Source organism: Meles meles, chromosome 8, assembly GCF_922984935.1.
Source record: "Meles meles chromosome 8, mMelMel3.1 paternal haplotype, whole genome shotgun sequence".
NCBI classification, from domain to species: Eukaryota; Metazoa; Chordata; class Mammalia; order Carnivora; family Mustelidae; genus Meles; species Meles meles.
The window spans coordinates 63,153,490-63,173,728 of record NC_060073.1 but is presented as its reverse complement, the minus strand read 5'-3'; the positions used below and the strand labels follow the sequence as shown (position 1 = coordinate 63,173,728).

Sequence of the window (20,239 nt, the reverse complement as noted above, 5' to 3'; positions counted from 1 at the left end):
CAACAAAATGGGAAAGAAGAGTAAACAGGCTCAAGTCTGTTTACTAGTACTGAAGTCTAGCCCTGACTTGGCTGCCGGCTGTTACTCAGATCTAACCAAGTTACTCTCTTGCTTTGCTGCCTGGAAAGGGTGCCTCCCAGCTGCCCGCCGCAGGCATCTAAATCCGTCTCGCCACCTGAAGGCCTTCCCCACCAGCCTGCAATTCAATCTCTCCTCACCTTTCTTCACATCCGCTCAGGTCTCCAGCACAGGGGAACTTGACGTTTTGCAAACACTTGAGGCCCTGCCTTGCCTCTGGGCCCTTGCCCGTGCTGTGCCTTCTACCCGGGATGTCGTAGACATTTTTCATCCTATCTAGCTTTCATCTGCATGACCTCCACGAACCTTTCCTGATCCCTGAGTCAGCTAGCTTTCTTTGCATTCCACACGCTGATTATATATCTGTCCCATCACAGAATGGAGCGCGCTAAATTCTAACGCAGCAATACACCCACCCCCCACCCTCCACCCCTAGAGCAACAGCAGAGGCCAGGGTTTATGAATCTTTGTATTGACCTTGCTTAGCCCAGTCGCTCACAGACAAGACAGAGAGGGAGAGCTAGCTTAGTAAATGTGCAATGGCTGGCTGACGGTTTATGAACAAGGTTTTCATAGTTAACTCAGCTTCAACATGAAATTCAAAACAGTGAAGAAGACGGGACTCAAACATGGCAGGGGAATAACATACACTTTTACTCTCAAAATAAATACTAATCAATTTTATTTTATAAATACAGATGCTGAGTTTTCTTCCAATTACCAACAGATCAGTTTCACATGCCATTTATTATTGGTGGTGGTTTAAAAAATTATTTAAATAACCGGTTAGGTCAGGATAAATGGGCACCATTAGAACGGCTAAAAAAATATAGCTGGATACAATCTTCCAAAACTAATATTCTGAAGGGGGGGAAAATCTCTGGAATTTCTAAAGCGGGTAAGGGGAAGTGGAGAGAGAGAACACAATCATATCTTCATTTGATAACATTTACTGGCTGTTATAAGGGTCGCAGCTACAAGAAAACGGAAAGAGCTTTTAGCAGTTCTGACACAGATAGTAGTGAATTTCATTTCAGCTTATATCCTCAGAGCAGATTTTTTTCCTTTTCTTTTTTCTTTAGTGATTTAAAAGACTAATTAAAAAGATTAGTAGGAGATAGTAACCCATCCCATGTTTTGGCCTTGGCCACTTGAAAGAGGTCAAATGAACTCTGCAGCTTTGGGAAACGTGGAGCCGGGTTCCTCCTGGAGACACGTGAGACTGCAGGTCCCACCCAAGGCAAGGCAGAAACAGGAGGCACCAAGCAAACTTAAGGAGCACCTGAAAGCCCAGAGGAACGCAAACCCAGGGGAGGCGCTGCGAGGTGTAACGTCACTGAGCACTGTGTGGACCCAGCCGACGTGCAGGTAACCAGTTCTGAGCTGCCTAAGGACATTCAGGGGCAGGGCTCCGTGCTGTGGGGGTGCAAAGCTGTGGGTCCCAGAATCAGGAAGTCCATGGACCAGAGACTGACAGAGCCCCAGAGCCTCGGGCTCTGTCTGGCTGTGTGGAACCTGAGATGAACATTGTAACTAGGGGTGTTCTGCGTGTGGTCCCCCTGCTTGGGGCCACCAAGACCCAGGCTGTGAGGGTGCGCACCTTAAGCCGCATGCGATGCGCTTCTCACTGGGCAATACTAACAGTCCTTCCAAAATCTTTTCCTTTTGGGGGCAGCGGTGGGGGTTAGTTCCCTGGAGGGCTCCACACAGCCTAGTCTGAAGGAGAGCCAAGCCCACGGTTATCTTCCCTCTCATGGACTCTAACGTGAGTGACAGTACTCTGCAAAGAAACTGTGACTCGACAGATGGCTTCTGTGTTAGGTTTGGAGGCGTTCCACCTCTTTCTATGGAATAAGATGGATTTCTCCAGATCAAGTTAAAGCTCTTAATTGCTTGCAGGTCGGCTCTGCCTGTCAAGCATGGATTCTGAGTTCTCTTTATGTGGAAAGTAACAACACGAACGATTCTGCTTGACGATGTAGTTGTCAATGAGAACTTGAGCCCAAGGGTGCTTGGACAATACATGAAAAGGATCGCGAGAGCTAGGAGATCAGCTGTCGCGCGGGACAGACACAGCTACAGGACGGGCCAGGTGTGAGGGTTTTTGTGTGGCCACGCAAACCGGGTTGACTCAAGTCGACATCAGCGCGGACACAGCTACCCTTTTGGTTCAGTCTCGCCCTGTCCTGATGTAACATGGAGATGCAGGTTCTAGATGAATTCCGAAACTGGAAAAAACAAATCGGGTCAAGTGAAGCAAATTCAGTTTTTATTCTATACAATACATGAATATATGCATAAATTTTCCTTAAAGAGCTTGCAACCCTGAGGCAATGTCCTTGGGTATAGAAAGTATAGAGCAATAGCAAATGAGAGCTGAGCTCCAGGAACGAAATCGGACTTCAAGAACATAATTTACTATGAACGCACCTGCATATATACCAGCAGTTTCTACGCCTCAACTATGCCTCTTCATCCAGCTCTCCCGAATGCCTTGTGGTCTGCATGTCGGACAGCCTGACTCTCTCCAGATTTTACATTATATCCAGTGCCTTCCTTTCTGACTGAAATTTAATCAATCAGGGTGGAGCTGACACATAGGGATTTCTGTCTGGTGAGTTGCTAAGAGCTTGCCTGGTTTTTGACTGCAGCATCTGCCCACAGAAAAACTCTGGCTCCCAAAGGGGGCTGGATGCCATCTGACTGTTGTAACCTTGTTGGGGTCCTTGAGCATCCTTTGGGATATACCAGAGGAGAGGTTTCTCCTTTGATTCAAGGGTTACACCAAGCTATGGCTGAGCTGAGGAGGTGGGAGATCTTGGCTACTGCATTCAAGAACCAGTGAGTCTGAGGTCCTCAGTTTTCTGGGTGCACAACCCAGCCATTGTGAAGATGGGGCAGTGGATGGGGTGACTGGGGGCAGGTGCAGAGAGATCTGGGTGTAAGGAGACCATTGTGCTTCTTATTCACCAAACTCATGGATGGTCAAAGATCTTTCAGTAAATGGTGAAAACCTTTTTTGGATTATTTGGTTTTCCCAAGCTTTATAAACTTATGGGCAAATGCTTATGAGAAACTAAAAGTGAGTTTATTATATTATTTATATATTATCATCTCCCCTCTGAGGATAACACAGAAGTGTAAATTAAAAAGCAGACAAATACCTATAAGGTGACTTGAGCTAGAGTGTGACTTTTGCCCTAACACAATCATCAGGCCTGGAAAGCAAATCTTGCAAGCAAAATCTAACTTTGTCTGGCCCACTGATACACAATGATCCTGAGTCCGTCCTTGACTGACAAAGTCTGTTTTGCTGAGGAATATCCTCCATTAATATTCATTTTATGTCATAATTATTCCAGGGGGTAACCAGTGCAGCTTTCTCTTCCTTTCAGGCAGCGCCTCTGTCCCAGTCCTACCAGCTGTCTGCTCACTTCACTTATCGGAACTCCTGCGCGGCCGGCGGAAGCTGGACACATTCTCATTCAGTGCATAGATCCTTCGAGAGAACTCTTCAAATTCTCCCAGAACTTGTTCGTCACACTCCACTGCCACGGCACTATCCACCGGGATGCAGTTAAAGGCTTCCAGCTGATCGCCGGAGGTGAAACCTGTGGCTTCCATCCCGATGATCTCCTCCGCCTGCTCCACAGTACAGCAGAGCTCAGGCTCGGACCCCGGGTGGTACTCCCCCGGGAGGCGGATGCTGGAGGAGCCAGCCTGCTCGCCGGGCAGCAGAGTGCCGTTGACCGTGGATGCGTGCCCGGAGAGGGCTTCTTCTTGTTCTTGGCCGGTGCTCATGCTCACGGGACCGCTGTTGAATCTGTCACCCAAATCAACTCCTTTTTTCTTGTTTTCTTTGGAGAAGTCCAAGGAGGTATCCAAGGAGGAGGACAGGGATGTTGTCTTTCTCTCAGATTCTCCTGCGGAAGGGATGGCGGGAACAGGCTGGGTGAGCACTGAGTTATAACTGGGAGGAGGGGTTTGGTACTGGAGTCTCTCATTCTCTGAGCTGGCCCGTTTTCGGTGTCCTTTGTCTGGGGATGGGATCCCCCCAGAGAAGCCTACATCTGCGCCTCCAAACATGGAGCTTTGTCTCTGTGGAACAGGGATGGCACTGGAGGTGTGGTGTCTGTCGCTAGGAGACAAACAAAAACAAGAAGTTACTTTCAACTTTCGAACTCAGTCTAAGCCTTCTGGATCCAGAGACAGGAAACAATATATTTAGGTTCGAGAGAACAAAAATTGATAATAATCAACCTTAGTACTAATTGTAGTGAACAAATGCAAGAAAAAACATGAAGCATTCTGAATTCAAGTTTGAGAGCTTCCTTCTAGAAGGATACAACACACACTAAAATATATCCAGAGGACAGTCCTCAGGGTGGGATGGGGGATAGAAACCATGTCGTGTGGGGAAGGGCTGAAGTAACTGGAGGGATGGGATCTGAAAGAAAAGTATTTGAGGAACGTCATCAACCTCATGGGCTTGAAGCACTATCAATATTTTTATTCTTGTTTGAAATATTCAACTTAGGGCACCTGGGGTGCTCAGTCACTTGGGTGGCTGGCCAACTCTTGGTTTCAGCTCAGGTCATGGTTTTGGGGTCCTGGGACTGAGCCCTGCATCAGGCTCCACACTCAGTGGGGGAGTCTGCTTCAGGATTCTCTCTCTCCCTCTCTCTCTGTCCCACCCCCTGCTCGTGCTCTCTCTTTCTCTCTGTTATAAATAAATGTTAAAAAATAGTCAACTCTTATTTTATCTTCATAAAGCAGGCATCCTTATTTGGCAGAGAGGTTAAATGACTCTGATAACCTCAGAGAGGTGGGGTGGCAGGCTAAACTAAAACCCATGACTCACGACTCAATGATCAACAGCTTTTCTGACATCGACATGCACTACAGAACTGGCAGCGCGGGGACTTGCCTCTGTATCTATATCTAATAGAGATTATTATCGATCTAATATCTATATCCAGCTATTTTTTTTAATGAGACAATAACTTGGAAAATGGCTTCTCCTTCCTAAGGCTGGTCATACACACACATGGTTTACAATGCTTGGTCTTCAGTGCCCTCTCCTGAACTTGAGTTCCTTCTCAGGAAGACACTTTGGGGCCAGCAATAACAATCACAGCTTCGCTATACAAAGCACTTTAATTTCTTAAGTGATTTCACGTATCTCGTTTCACTTGGTTCTCACAAAAACCCTGTCAAGAAAGCAGGGTATCCACTATTACCCTGAAGTCTGAAACAATAAATAATCACGAGTTAATGGAAATTGAGAATCCAGACCCTGGAAATGATGGTCACGGCAGATGCTGTACTGGTGAGGCCAGCCTGGAGTACGGATCACTGTTCTAGATAGCACACTTGGATGGAGCCTGTCCGCTCAATACACCGATGTGAACACACGGGGGCCAGAGACAGAAGGAAGTGCAAACACGAGATCCATTTGACTTGGATTCTTCAGGGGAGGACACATTCAGAGAAGTGGCTTGCAAAACAGCAGCTATCAGTCAGGCAAAGAGGTTGGACATGAAACTATACCAGCCCAACGACCAGCTATTACACGCACCAGGCCTTGGGGAGGGCAAACGGATGCAAGACAGAGCAGACCCTGCCTCTGAGGAGCTTCCAATCTTGCAGAAGAAAGTCTGCCATAATTACTGAAACAATACACTGTCAAGTTATAGTTGTGCTAAGTGCCCTGAAAAGGAAGGAAGGGGCTAGGTTTCCTTCTGCCGCAGTCCTCAGCCATAAGCCCTCGGGCCAGCTGCTTGCCCCCTCTTCTCTCAGATTTTTTTTCTGATGCTCGATTACGCCCGTGGTCTCAGACACCTAAGAAAGGGTTTTTCTTCTTGCAAAAAGGCAACCACCGGGCTGCTAATCCACAGGCTCATCAGACTCCATAGCTTGGCTGTAAGTGCTGGTGCCAGGAGAGATTTCATAATTAGGGGTGGTCACTGGTGCATATATAAAACAAGGCAAGTAGACCAGCAAATTACTGTTTTTAGTTCTCAAGAGAAACAAAACAAAACAGAAGAATCTACAGGCCTTAATTTAGGCTTTCAGTTAATATGTTGTCAAAACTCACAGTAATTGGGTAAGCCACACGTTTTTGCCTACCTTGTTGATTTTACTCTACCACTTGCTGACAGTATCCCTCTCTAAATGATTCTGCAGGGGCCCTAGGTAATCAGACTAAAACACAGCCTCAGCACTACCCACAGACCTTCTATTCCGGGCACACAGGCCAAGCTTTCAGTTGCCACCCCAGCCCAGAAGGGGGGACACATCAAGTGCAGCCGCCTGGAACGCCGCAGGTGGTATCCTCGGCACACAGCCAGAGTCAGGTGCAGGAGCGCTCGCAGCGATGAAGGCTCAACGACATGGCACCTCGCCACCACCGCGACCCGGCGCCCCCCCGCCCGCCCCCGCAAGCACCCTGTTCTGCTTCTCTGCTGGGCTGCAGGGGGGCTGACAAAAGGCAGGGCAGGAGGAACAGGCCTGGGCCCAATAAGCTGTGCTGCTGATGTGAGAGGAAAGGGGCTTTCGCAGCTGTCTTAGATTGGGAGACTCTGTGGAAGCTCTCCACCACTTTGTACAACAGAAAAGTAATCAAGCGTGACATCCCTCTCCTCGACTCTAATGGGAATGGAGCTATGATTTTCTTGCCCATCAATAAAGCTGAACCCTTACACCTACCTGGTGGAAAAGGTAGGCAGGTGGATGGGTTAGGCGGTTTGCTCAAGGCTGCCTCCAGAGCCCAGGCTGTTGCGTCCCAAATGGGAAAATCACATTCAAATTCAACTAACATTTACTAACTGCCAGTGAGATGCCCAACCTCCAGCTAAATGCCATTACACAGGCTTTCTCATTTAACCCGCCCAGTCCGTCTCGAAGCGCTGGGGCGCTTCTCTGATTTTAACAGATGGATTCTAAAGGCTTTGCAAGGTAGAGACTTCGTCATTTTCTGACATCCTGACATCAAAAATCCTTTAGATTTTTATGAAAACCCAGGTAATGACAGTATCAGATACTATCTGGGAAAGCCCAAGTAACAGTAAAATGTCCCCTCTGAAGAATGGTAAAGAAATGACTTATTGCAGATAGCGAAGAAGGTGTCCATGTCTAGAATTTGCGCTTCAGTCACCACATGTTGTCTTTCCCCCATTTGTAGCCACGTGTAACAAGACCTTTCAAAAGTTTTTTATTAAAGTCTTTCTTATAATTGTAAAGACTGTAAGTTGAAGAAAAGGGGATCTTCTTGACAACGCTGGGCTATCGATATGAACACGCATTACGGAACTGATATGGGGAAGAGATGATGGGACACTTAGTGGCGTTGGGTCTGGGTCTCAGGCTCTCGCAGCCACACCCACGCCTCCCTGGGTCCTCTCTCACTGCGGGCCTGGCGGTGTCCCTGCGCTGGTGCTCCTGTCTGCAGACCCTTGCCTTTGGTTAATGTCTGCTTCTGACTCGCTGTGCCTGCCTGCGGTGGATGGCCCGAGAACTGCGTGCCAAGTAAGAGTACGTAGGCTTGAGTGAGGGGCCAGCTACAGCCAGGGCATAACATGCTTGACTTTATGAGTTTTGTAACATTAGTTTTGGCTGCTCAGAGTTAATTTTTTTTATTATTTCCAGGATCTTAGCAGTGGTCCAGATTTTTCAGATAGCTGAGTTCTAAACAGCTGAAGTGCTGAATGATCACATTAAAATATATACAAACACACATGCATTTTTAATTATTATAATAATTTATACTCCCTGGAAAACTAAAAAAATATAAACTATATGAAAAATATAAATCACTCACAAGCCCATTACCTATCAAATAACCACAATTAATTCCAAGTATTTTGTTTTTAGATTTTGATTTCACATATGTGTGTTTAATTAAGAGAAAAAATCTGAAGTTATGTTTGTGGTACACACACACACACACACACACTCACACACACACACAAACACACTCACAATTCTGTATCCTGCCATTGGATTTTATTAAAACCTTTTGGTAAATAATTCTAAATGGCTGCTCTACTGAATGGAATATTATTCCCTTATTTTTGTATTTCTAAAATTTTGCTATTAAAAAACAAACTGCTACAAGCATCTCTAAAAACATAATGCACAGACTTTTAATAAAATAATTTGGATTTTAACATTTAATAGTAAATTTCTAGAATGAACCTTTGTTACACATTTTAGTACAAGCTAAATTCTTACAATAAGAAAAGGGGCATTTTTACCTCTACCATTGCCTAAAATACAGAAAGGTAGCAATTAAAGAGGCAAATGATAGATCAAAAAAGAATGCCTGGAAGGTTTCAAGATTTTTTCTGTCTGATTACAGTCTGGCTTCATGACTATTTCATCTAGATGGAAGAAGAGGTCAAAATGCATAGATTTACTAATTACACGACCAATTTTTAAAGGCTGTTGACAATTTACTTATCAAATGAAACTGGTACATTATTTAAGTTGTGGCGATGAGTCACTAATCGGGAATTTTTACTCTTAGAAACAACTAGAGTAAACCTGGATGTTTTGGGGAGGGGTGCATGCTGCAGGAAACGTGGTCGCTTTGCTCCATCCTCCACCCTAGCCAGGGGTCCCTAAGTGCCCTGCAGCACTAGATCAGGGGGCCCAAGGTATGAGGTGTGGTAACTAGATGGAGTCCCCTAGCTCACCACACACATTCTCATTAGTCGTTTGCCTTGAGTGGATGTCTTTTCCAGCCTGGCTTAGGTTCAAACTGGAAACCTGGAAACATGACATCTGGGGTTTAATGCTGCAATTAAAAGGAATTTATTAAAAAACAATAACCCAAAGACATTGTAATTGCCAATTTACCAGGCCATAGTTTATTTAGGGAAACACGGGATAGGTTGTTGAGTAACTGAACCACATCGGGACTGTTAGATTACTTCACGATCAACCTTTTGCTACAAGTACGAAAGGATACCCCAGAGTCACAAACAATAGCCTGATGAGGGAGAAGCCAAGTAGTTTGGAGTTCAGAGATCAAGGAGGGCAGTCTGTTTTAAATTTGGCTTCTCTGGATCAAGTCTTCTCTGATCTCTCTAAATTAAGGTGATTAATTTCTTTCTCATTCTGTGCGTCCTGATTTATTTACTGCGGTCAGTTACCTGTTGTTAGGTCTTCGGCTGTAGCTGGAGACAGGGGTGGTGATGACAAAGAAGGCTCAAAACCTGGATCCTGCTCCAAGCTCTGCAGCCATGACTGTCGACCTAGAGTTTTTTGTTTTTGTTTTGTTTTAAGATTTTACTTATTTATTTGACAGAGAGACTGAGAGAATACAAGCAGGGGGAGTGGGAAAGGGAGAAGCAGGCTTCCCATGGAGAAGGGAGCCTGATTCAGGGCTCGATCCCAGGACCCTGGGATCACAACCTGAGCTGAAGGCAGACACTTAATGACTGAGCCACCCAGGCGCCCCTCGATCTGGAGTTCTAACTTAAGGTTAGACTCACCACTTGCTTGTTATAGGACTATAGGACCATAGGCAGTCCCTCCTCTTCTCTGTGCTTTAGTTTTCTCCATCACAAAACAGATCACTGGACTACAGCAAGGATTAAATAAAATAGCGTACTTGCAACCCTTAGCAGAACGCCTGGCATATAAGCTACTGGCAGCAGAAGCTGTTAACTGTGGCTGCCGTCATCATCATCAGCTTCCATGGGCTTCGGATTCCAAAAGAACTGCCCTCATTTCACAGAAGGGGTAACTGAGGCTCAAAGGCATATAATGTCTGGGACCATGGAACACAGGTAACCAGAAGTAAAGACCAAAATACGGGTCTCCGTCCTCCTGCCATTTCCTCCTATACAGAATGCTGTTTAGAATGGGGACAAACAGAATTCCTCCCCCTTGCCCCGTCTCCACTTGTGCACAGAAGGGAGCCAGCTGCAAGAGGGAGAATGAGAACTTAGGCAAGAGTAAAAGAGTTTTGGAGGAAAGGTACTAAATCAATCAAAAGCGAAACATCCCCCGTTTTTTTTCTTTTTTCTTGAAGACATGGGGTGGGGAAGGCTTTGAATAAAGTAGAAATGCTCAATTGCCTCTATTTACATGATCTACCAAATGCTCAGGGACTATAAAAACTTCCCAGCATCCTTGGAGGTACATTCCAATTGTCCCCAAACCCCTGATGTATCATTTTTCTATATGAATCTAGCTTCAGGGAGAAGGAATTTTTCTAAGGGGGGGAATTTCTGTTATCCCATCCTAAAGGAGGAGGATCCTGCTCAGCCTTCTAGGACCATTATACAAATACTTTGCCATGAAGCCAACCTGGGGGACAGCAGAACCCAGTTCATCCCCAACCCCCAGCTGCTCTTCCTGCCTCTAACACTTTCCCTCCTCCTCTTCTTTCTGTTGGTTTTATAGCCTCCTTTAAACCGAAGGACTGGGAGAGAGAAAATAAGGTATGAAAGCACCGGTCTAAAATGAGGTTCCGTTTCCACGTCCCCCTACATAACGTTCCAGAGCTCGGCAGGGAGCCCCGCGGCACGGAGCCCAGGAGACGCCCGAAGCACCAAGTGCTCTGAACCAAGGTCTCCTCTTCTGTGAAACGTGGAGAGCCACCTGACGGTTGTTACAGCAGGAGTAAAATTCCTAGTACAATGAGGAGGTACACCATAGATTGTTACTAATGGCACAACGGCAGCAGCTAACAGTAAGGGAGTGTGATGAAGTAAGCATTCTGTTGATGGCTTTCTACGTGGTCTCGCTTCAGCCTCACATCTCTGTGAAGTATTAGGAACGTCGTCCTCCTTTAACAGATGAAGAAAGGGAGGCTTAGAGGTTAGGTCACTTGCCTGAGGTCAAAAGCACTCACTGTGACTGAACAGACACAATCTGACTAAATAAATGTTAGGTTCGTTCTCTCTCCCAGTTCCCAGGACTTGACACCAGAACATGGACACTTAATCATGCTTCTACTCGAGGGAGGAGGGAGACTCAGAGGAATAATGTTTAGGCTAAGCGGCTTGGTGTCTTCTCTTGCTTTTCTCTTCTTGCCTCTATTCTTAAGTTTGGTGACTTTTTTGGCTTCCTAGGAACTGTTATTCTGCTGTAAAAATGCTGATGGAATCCAAGCATCGATTATGAAAACAGGAATACATTTTGCCACCAAATGGTATAAATGTCGAGACTCAGGGGAAAGGGAAATAAAGGAAAAATGTAAAGATTGGCCACATCCAGAGAGTTCCTGAAGGCAGGGTGAATTTTTAGCCATTTGGAACGGTTTTGTTCCCTATTCTCTTTCAGATTCACTTTTGCTGGTTCTCTCCGTCTACGGCCAGGTCCCACTCTGTAAGGTACTGGGAGGGAGCACAGTCCACAGTCTCAAATATGTGTCTTTCCCTCCTACAGAACGTCTCCTCTGAGAAACATTACTAGATCACAGCTGGTCAAAATGCTAAATCTTGATTGTCTGGATCCCGGCCAAAGTCGACAGCTACAACTCGGTGGGATAAGAATACTTAAAAAGAAAACAGAAAAAAACACCCCGCTTTTAAACAACATTCGATCTTCTTTCTCCCCCTGCAGCAAGATATGACCTCACGGCTGTGAGGCCTCTCCGTGGAGGTGTTTAAGTTGGTTTACGGCCATTAGAAATGTTTGAAGCTCTAGGTACTCCTCTGCGCCAATAGCATGTCAACTGTGCTAAAAAAGCAATAATAGTTTCTCACCTTCTTAAAGATTACTGCTTAAATAATGCAGAGCAACGACAGCGCTGCGCCCAGTGCCAAAAGCAGGTTGCCAAGGCGAAGCTGAGGTAGAATTACGTCTTTTGGCAGCTACGGAATTATGACATAAAGTTAGTTTTTTTAAAAAAACAACCTCCATAAATTAGACTACTATCCTTTTTCAGAATCCAGCAAAAGCTGGGATTTATCTTTCTCCTTGCTCTCTCAGATCAAGCAGAAGCGCAGAGACTCCTTTTGGGAAAGCCAAATTTAACAGCTAGATCTTATCTCTCAGGAGGTGGCTGAGGGTTAGCGGTTTGAAGCCTGCAGTGTCCTGACCACAGGCAAGTAATCTAAAGGCCTCTCACCATTACCAGATAAGCGAAAGTGCTTAATCTTTGCCCAGGATGTTAACAAAAACAAGAAACAAAATAAAAATAGAAATAATCTTTGGCCAAAAGCATAGGCTGAAACCTGTGCCAATGGTCACCTTTCCCCTGGGCTCGGCTTGGAAGGTTTTCTGCCAAAGTCTGACTAAATAAAAACAGAAAGTTTAAAAAGGTATAACTGAACAAGGGAGCCTTTAAATTTTATTTCAACTAAGGACTGATGGAAAGACGGATTTGTAAAAGAGAAAGTTCCAGAGGCAAAGGGTAAAACAAGCAAGCTGAAGAAATCCATTTCCCCAGGCTACGTGATCTGACCGAGGGCCTGACCAGAGGCTAAGGGGATGCCCACAGGCAGGAGCTCATCTGAGGGCCAGCTCCACCTCAGTCTCAAGGCCGAGTTCCCTGGGATCAGGGAATAGAGAGTGATCCTTAGGGAGACGGAGAGGGGTCCCAGGATGAGTCAAGTCAACCACTTTACCCATCAGCTTTCATTGTAAGAAATCACCATACAAATGGATGTATTAAAAATCACAGTGCAGCAACAAACATTATGAAGACCATAAAATGGTCTGCAGGAACAGAAAGAGATGCTGGAGATAATACCAGAGGCCCCCTGGAGTGTCTGAGTGGAGTAATAGAGTATTTAGGCTGAGAACTGGTGGGTGGGGCAGGGGCAATGTAGCCTCTACCTTTGGCAGGGACACTGGAGGAGGCAATCTCACAGAACCCAGCCTCAGGGAGATCTTTAGAGACAGTCTAAAACCTGGTCAGAGATTGCTTTCTGAATTTCAAAAGCAGACTTGCAGAGAGAGCTAAAGGAAGTTTTAGGCTCCATAAGCCAGTGACAGGCTCTGTGCAATGAAGTCTTCGAAAGATACTGTGAAAGTTCAACTACCTCGACATTTCTAATAAGCTCTGATGAGCTGAACCGTGGGGCTCTGGGTGTTTGTTATTTTGAAAGAAAAATGAGTAGCGCCGCCACCATTTCCCGAGATGCTAGAGGTCTCCAGAAGAAGTTTCTGAATTACATTAGCTGCCATCTAATCATCACTTAGTGACAGACTGTGGGGCTCCGGGGGGAGTATCTGGGGAAACTTGTCTTTGGTAGTCCTCCGTACTACCAAGAGGTGCAGCATGAAACTATGAATACTGACAAATGATTTACTCCCTGATGCAAATATTTATTGAATGTCTACTATGTGCTAAACACTAGGGACACAATAATGATCGAAAATAAGGCCCCAGTTCCTGCTTTTGCAGAGCTTACCCCACAGTGGGAGAGGACAGATACCTGTCACAAAATTATGACAAAAATGTAAAATGATAACCTCCAACACATGCTGTGCAGGTGAGGACATGGCCTAAGAGAGCGTGTCAACAGAACTGACCCAGAAAAGGTCAAGAACTGAAGCGTTCGTAGAATTTTTCACTGGGTGAAGAATGGGTTGGTGGTTAAGAGCATCTTCCAAGCAAAAGGAAGAGCATACGATGAGCCCCTGCATCAAGACAGAGAACAATGTTTGAGGACCCAAAGGGTCATCAAGTGGAGAGCAGCATGGTAGAAGATAAAGCTGGAGAGGAAAACAACGTCTAGATCATGCAGATGTCCACAGACCAAATTGATAATTTTTCTCTTTAAGCCATTAAAGCATTTTAAGCTACTGGTGTGTGTGTCGGGGGCGGGGAAGGCAAAGGTGGTGGAAAGAGAGATCTATTAATTGATTGACTGATCAGTGTTTTGGAAAGTGCCCTTTGGTTGAAGTTGGAGAAGAGATGGGAGGGGGCCCAGAGCGGATGCTGGGGAACACAGGCTGTGCAGCAGTGCAGGTGAGAGACGATGGGGGCTTGGACCAGAATGGAAATATACCAGTATAGATAGTAGACCTGTCAGGAGAAATCAGTGGGGGTTTCTAAGGCTATGGGGATGAGAGGGAAAGCAAAGAAGCAAGGATTATGCCCGGCTTTCTGGCCACTATGAAAGAATGGATGAAGATTCCATTTGCTGTAAACAGAGCACCGGAAGACCATGAGGCTTATGGTGGTTGGGATGGCCAGCAGGAAGAAAAAAACACAGGCACACAGCACGTGTTGTGAAAACATCCAGGAGGCAGTCTGAAGGGAAGGGAGGTGTGATATCTGAAAAGAGACCTGGGCTGAAGATTTTGTGCTTGTGTTTCCTTTCAGTGTGGGTAATAATGAAAATGATGGTTGTGGATAAGATCACCTAAGGCTGGAGAATAAACTGGAGAAAAGAGGGCCTAGGACTGAGCCTTGAGGAGCTCCCATTCTTTATGCTGAGGTAGAGGAAGAGGAGATTGTAAATGAGAGGGAGCAGTCAGAGAGGAAAGAAGAAAACCAGGAGAGCGTTATTATAATGATAGCATTTCTTCCTTGAAATCACAGGGTGCTAAACAGTCCCTTGTATAAAACATTTTAGTCTTAACATAGTTATAAATGAGGCTTAGGTAACAAAGTGGGGGCCTAAAACTGTTCGACCTGGGTCCAAGTCCAGCTCCTCTGCTTGATGGCTGGGTCACCTTTAAGTTATTTTGACCTTTCTGTGCCTCAGTTTCCTCATCGAGAAGATGAGGCAGGATAGTGGGTCCTAATTCTCAGGGTTGTAGTGAGGATTACAGGAGTTAACTAATACACTCAGGATGCTCTGGAAGAGTGCCTGCTTTGCCCTAACAGTCATTTGACATTAGTTACAATGGCATTACTTATTACATACTGCTCTTTATTAACAGAATTGTGGAATAAGCTTCATATAAAATGATCTTAAATGTTAAACTCCAAACTTAAAACACAGGGAATTGTATCTGAATTGATTTTAAACTCAAAGGTCATGCTGCAGTAGTCAGTAGTCATTTTTAATGCTGCAAACCCTTGTCGGCTTTTGATGGGCAGAGACCATAGCTCTACAGGCTTCTTGAAACTTAATACAGTGCTTTAGATCCAGAAGGATGCTTATCTGCTGAGAATTGGCACGTGCTACAGAGTCCCTCCTAAAAAACACTGACTTCTTAGTACAGGACACATTAGTGGCTTTTCTGCTAATTCTTTCCCTCCATTCATTTAAATATGCCCATCTTCCAAAGCCCAATCCGAGTCCAGCCTCCTTCATGAAGCCTTTAACCATGTCAACTTAAAGTAATCTCTTTGAACAGCCACAGCACTTGTAATTAGTCCATCCAATTGATGTTTAAATACGCTCACTTGTGTTTCAACACATATTTCAGTAGACATTACTGACATCCACGGTCACTGCCTGGCAGTCTCCTAGGTCTGGAAATGACAAAGTGTATAAAATAAGGTTTCTATCAGAAAGGAGTTCCCAGGGTGCCTGGGTGGCTCAGTGGGTTAAAGCCTCTGCCTTCGGCTCAGGTCATGATCCCAGGGTCCTGGGATCGAGCCCTGCATTGGGCTCTCCAGGGAGCTGGCTTCCTCCTCTCTCTCTCTGCCTGCTTCTCTGCCTACTTGTAATCTCCGTCTGTCAAATAAATAAATAAAATCTTAAAAAAAAAAAAAAAAAAGAAAGGAGTTCCCATTGTAGTTGAGAAGATGGAGAGTTAACCAGTAACCAGAACACCATGGTGCTTTGTGTACAATGCACACTTGGTATATTGCAGCAGGAGGGAGCCAGCGATCATCTGGAGGACTCATCACAGGAGGCCGTATTCAACTGGCGCCTTGAAGGATAGGGGGGAGTTAACCGGGGGAGGTGGGGGTGGGGGGGTGGGGTGTGTGTGTGTGTGTGTGTGTGTGTGTGTGTGTGTGTGTGTGTGTAGGGGGCAAGAGTAAGAAATGAAGGGAAGGATCATTAAAGCAGAATAAAATACAATGTGTGCAGTCCAGCTATGGAGCCAAGTCTTGTAAACACTGTAAGGGGGGACAAGACTTGTCTCCTATTTCTTGAAATCTACTCTTTCACTTTCCAATCTAACGTAGTAAAGAGTGACTATTAAATGAACTTATCTGTTTTATGAATAAATGGATTTAATTAGTTGTACTCAAAAGGAATAATTTATGGTTTTTTCTTTTTTGGCAACATGTTGAGAAACATTCTGTTAATGAAAAAAAGAAGGTAAAAAGAAGAACATGACAGTGTTATTTATAACATGAAAAACAAAACTATTTAAAGATACAGTTATAGTAAATCTAAATGAGAATATTATGCAGCCAATAAAATGATGCTAAAAAGTTTTAAATGGCCATTATAAAAGGCTTAAGATGTTATGTACAGGGGCGCCTGGGTGGCTCAGTGGGTTAAGCCTCTGCCTTCAGCTCAGGTCATGGTCTTAGGGTCCTGGGATGGAGCCCTGCATCAGGCTCTCTGCTCAGGGGGGAGCCTGTTTCTCTCTCTCCGCCGGTTTCTCTCTCTGCCTGCTGCCTCTCTGCCTACTTGTGATCTCTCTCTCTGTCAAATAAATAAATAATTTTTTTTTTTTTACGATTTTATTTACTTGACAGACAGAGATCACAAGTAGGCAGAGAGGCAGGCAGAGAGAGAGGGAGAAGCAGGCTCTCTGCTGAGCAGAGAGCCTGATGCGGAGCTCGATCCCAGGACCCTGGGCCCATGACCTCAGCCGAAAGCAGAGGCTTTAACCCACTGAGCCACCCAGGCACCCCTAAATAAATAAAATCTTAAAAAAAAAAAAAAAGATGTGATGTAAACAGTAGTATATACAATTGTGTGGACGGACTATGCTGTCCGACACTGTAGCCACTAGCCAATGGTCCCTGAGTACCTGCAACGTGGCTAGCTGCATTTGAGACATGCTTTATATATATATATACCAGATTCAGAAGGCGTAGTATGAAAAAAGGGATGCAAAGTATTTTATTAATAATTTTAAAAATACTGATTATATGCTAACTGGATTTTATTAGAATTAAATAAAATAGTAAGACTAATGTACCTATTCCTTTTTACTTTTTTATAATATGTCTGCCAGAAAATTTAAATTTACACACGTGGCTCAGACTATATTTCTACTGGACAGTGCCGGTATAGACTACAGGATCTCAACTATAAAAGAAACACAGAAAACTGATCAACAATGGTTTTTGTTCCTAGACTGTGGGGTTATTATTCCTCCTTCGTCTGTATATTTTTTTTTTTTTTTTTTTTTTTTTTTTTTTAGATTTTTATTTATTTACTTGATAGACAGAGATTGCAACCAGTCAGAGAGGCAGGCAGGAAGAGAGAGGAGGAAGCAGGCTCCCTGCTGAGCAGAGAGCCCAACGTGGGGCTCGACCCCAGGACCCTGGGATCATGACCCGAGCCGAAGGCAGAGGCTTTAACCCACTGAGCCACCCAGGCGCCCCATCGTCTGTATATTTTTATACCTCCCAAATTTGATTCACTGAGCACATATTATTTTATAATCAGAAGGAATTAACAGAAGCACACAAGACACACATAAAAACAAAGAGAAAAAGATTCCAGTTTGGTTCAAAGACTTGGTTGCTGGGGGTTGAGAAAAGAAGTCCAGGGATACCCAAATGACTTTCTGTCACTGATGGAGGGTTAGCACACAAGGGATGTTGGCCAGCTGTTCTCCATCCTGACTGGAGACAGAAAAAAGCGGAAATGGGTGTTAACCGCAGGAGGGGGCCTGTAAGTTAAATATAGGGAAGAATTTCCTGAAGCGAGGGTGTTTAAACTCTGGAATGAGTTATGGAAGAAGCCTGGTCCCCCAAGGTCTTTTAAAATACTACAGATACCCATATGCCTTGTGTGTTCCTGTCTAGAGGCAATGAGATGACTTGTCAAGGTTCCTTCTAAAATAGCTATCTTGGAGTAAATAACTCCAATAAAACTTTCTTTTTCATTTATTTTTGACCAGGCTTCACTTTTCATATTAAGGATGCCAGTTTGCAAGAGGTACTCTGAAAGGCAAGCCCATCTGATGCCGCTACCTTAAGTGGTGCACTTGAGACTTCAAAGACAATGTCATTTGATCTAAATTTAAAAACTAACATCAGTTAGACATGTTTTTTAAGTCCCTCAGGGTCACCTGCCAGAAACTAGTGCTGAATTCCGTGTAAGCATGATAGAGGGAAGGAAAGAGGACACGTTTGCATTTAAAGATGATTTAGAAAAATGTTAATGCTGGATACTGCTTCATTTTCAAAGGTGAATAGTTTGGCTTAAAAGCTAAAGTATTATACTACTACCCTCAGATTTTAAAAAGTATACTGGCCCACTTGCTCTTGATTTTCATTATCCTCAGTTTTAAAAAAAGGACTTTCTTAAAACATGCCAAAGTTCCTCCTTCCTTCCTTTCCCTTTCTTCCTGCCTTCCTCTTCCTCCCTCTCTCCTTCCTTCCTCTCTTCTCTCCTTCCTTCCTTCCAAAGCTGTTCAGCTTGGTCCTCTCTATTTATGAAAAGGAGTGGAAGGAATGGAAGACTAGATAAAAAATAGGTCACCAGAAACGCCATCTAGAGATTTATACCACTTAAGTGAGATGACCCAACACAAAGCCACTAGTTGTTACTTCCTCAGTCCCACCATTAAGTGCTAGAAGGAATCAGGAGAACTATTCCAGCAAGCTGCGGAATAGTCATCCATGCTTCTCTTCGGCGTCCCATCTTCAATAAGGTCACTGAAACTGACGTGGTCTCTGTAAAAACTGCACACCTGGTCCTAAAACGTCAAACAACTCAGACCAAGGTTGACCTCCAGCAGTTACCAGACTGTCCACTGAAGCTGGGTCTCAGGCTCCAGCTCCAACGTGACAGCAAGAATGCACAATGTACAGGGAAATTCTTGCAAGTCATGTCCTTCAAAATATTAATTTGTCTTATCTACTCATTTAGATTCCAAACTAAACAACTGTCATCTAAACAGAGCAGGAGTTACGTTACACTTTTGAATCTTTTTTGTCTCTTAAATAGTGCTATATGCAGAGGAGACAGTTAATGAATTGTTAAAAGCATAAATCCTACTTAACAATACTTTGCATAGTCCTTTTTAGTTTATCACTCACTTAGACATGACCTCATTTGCTCCATACAACTATGCTTGGGAAATAAGGCTGGTGCTACTAACTTAATGAAAATTAAGTGATAGAGCTGAAGTTGGAGCCTACGTTTTTTGATTCCCAAATCGAGGGCTCCTTCTGCTGTATTACACTGCCTTGCATGAAGTTGCTGGTTTAAGCTCTGTAGTTGAGAAAAATTAAACTTGGAATGAAAAATTCTACATATAAGGCAGGACATATGGTTTGAAATCCCACTTTTATCATGTCTTATTCTGAAAAGCAAACAAACAAACAAACAGAAACAAACATAAAACTGGGGGAAGGCAAACACTGGGAGCAAACATATGTTTTAGGCTAACCCATGTGCTTCCTTCAGTTTTCTTATTTCTTGAGGAATGGAGATGAAACATATAACCATTTATGTTTCTTTTGGTCTTAAAGTTCCCCAATTCTTCACAAAGTTTTCTGACTCTTGAGTTTCCTCCCTCTCTGAGTATATGGGGTAGGATAAGCTTCAAAGAGTGTTTCCACCAGGACTGCTGCCTTGGTACCACAGCAGTGTATTTTCTTAGTACTCTGGACTTGACTCTGGTAGATTTCCCATTAGAAATCATGAGGCACAGAGACAGGAGGGCTGGGGAAGGGCAGAGAAGGAGAAGGATGACCACTGATTAAGACGGGGCAGCATCGTGTGATAAAAAGACAAGAGCCAGATATCTGGGTTTCTGGCCCCAGCTGCATCACTTAGGAGCATGTGACCTTGCCAATTCACTTCACTTTTTTTTTCTTAAGATTTATTTATCTATTTGAGGGAGAGAGAGAGAGAGAGAGAGAGAACAGGGGAAGGGATAGAGGGAGAGGGAGAGAGAATCCTCAAGCAGCCCCGCCCCGTGAGTACAGAGCCCACCACCCACCGCCGCAGGGCTCCATCTCACAACTCTTGAGATCATGACCTAATCACGACCTGAACCAAAATCAAGAATCAGCTTAACTGACTGAGCCACCCGGGTGCCTTTCACTTCACTTCACTTCACCTTTCTAAGTCTTGGTTCTCTGATCTGTGAAATG

At 44.5% G+C, this 20,239-nt stretch overlaps 1 protein-coding gene across 1 annotated transcript in view; it reads right to left on the bottom strand.

Annotated features, from left to right (window-relative positions):
- Positions 1 to 785: 785 nt before the first annotated feature.
- Positions 786 to 20,239, bottom strand: part of UVRAG (UV radiation resistance associated) — a 301,625-nt gene continuing 282,171 nt past the window's right edge. Inside the window, exon 15 of the mRNA XM_046016488.1 lies at positions 786 to 4,216. Within this exon, the coding sequence (XP_045872444.1) occupies positions 3,514 to 4,216 (703 nt within the window). The 3' untranslated portion in view covers positions 786 to 3,513. The remainder of the gene's footprint in view (positions 4,217 to 20,239) is intronic.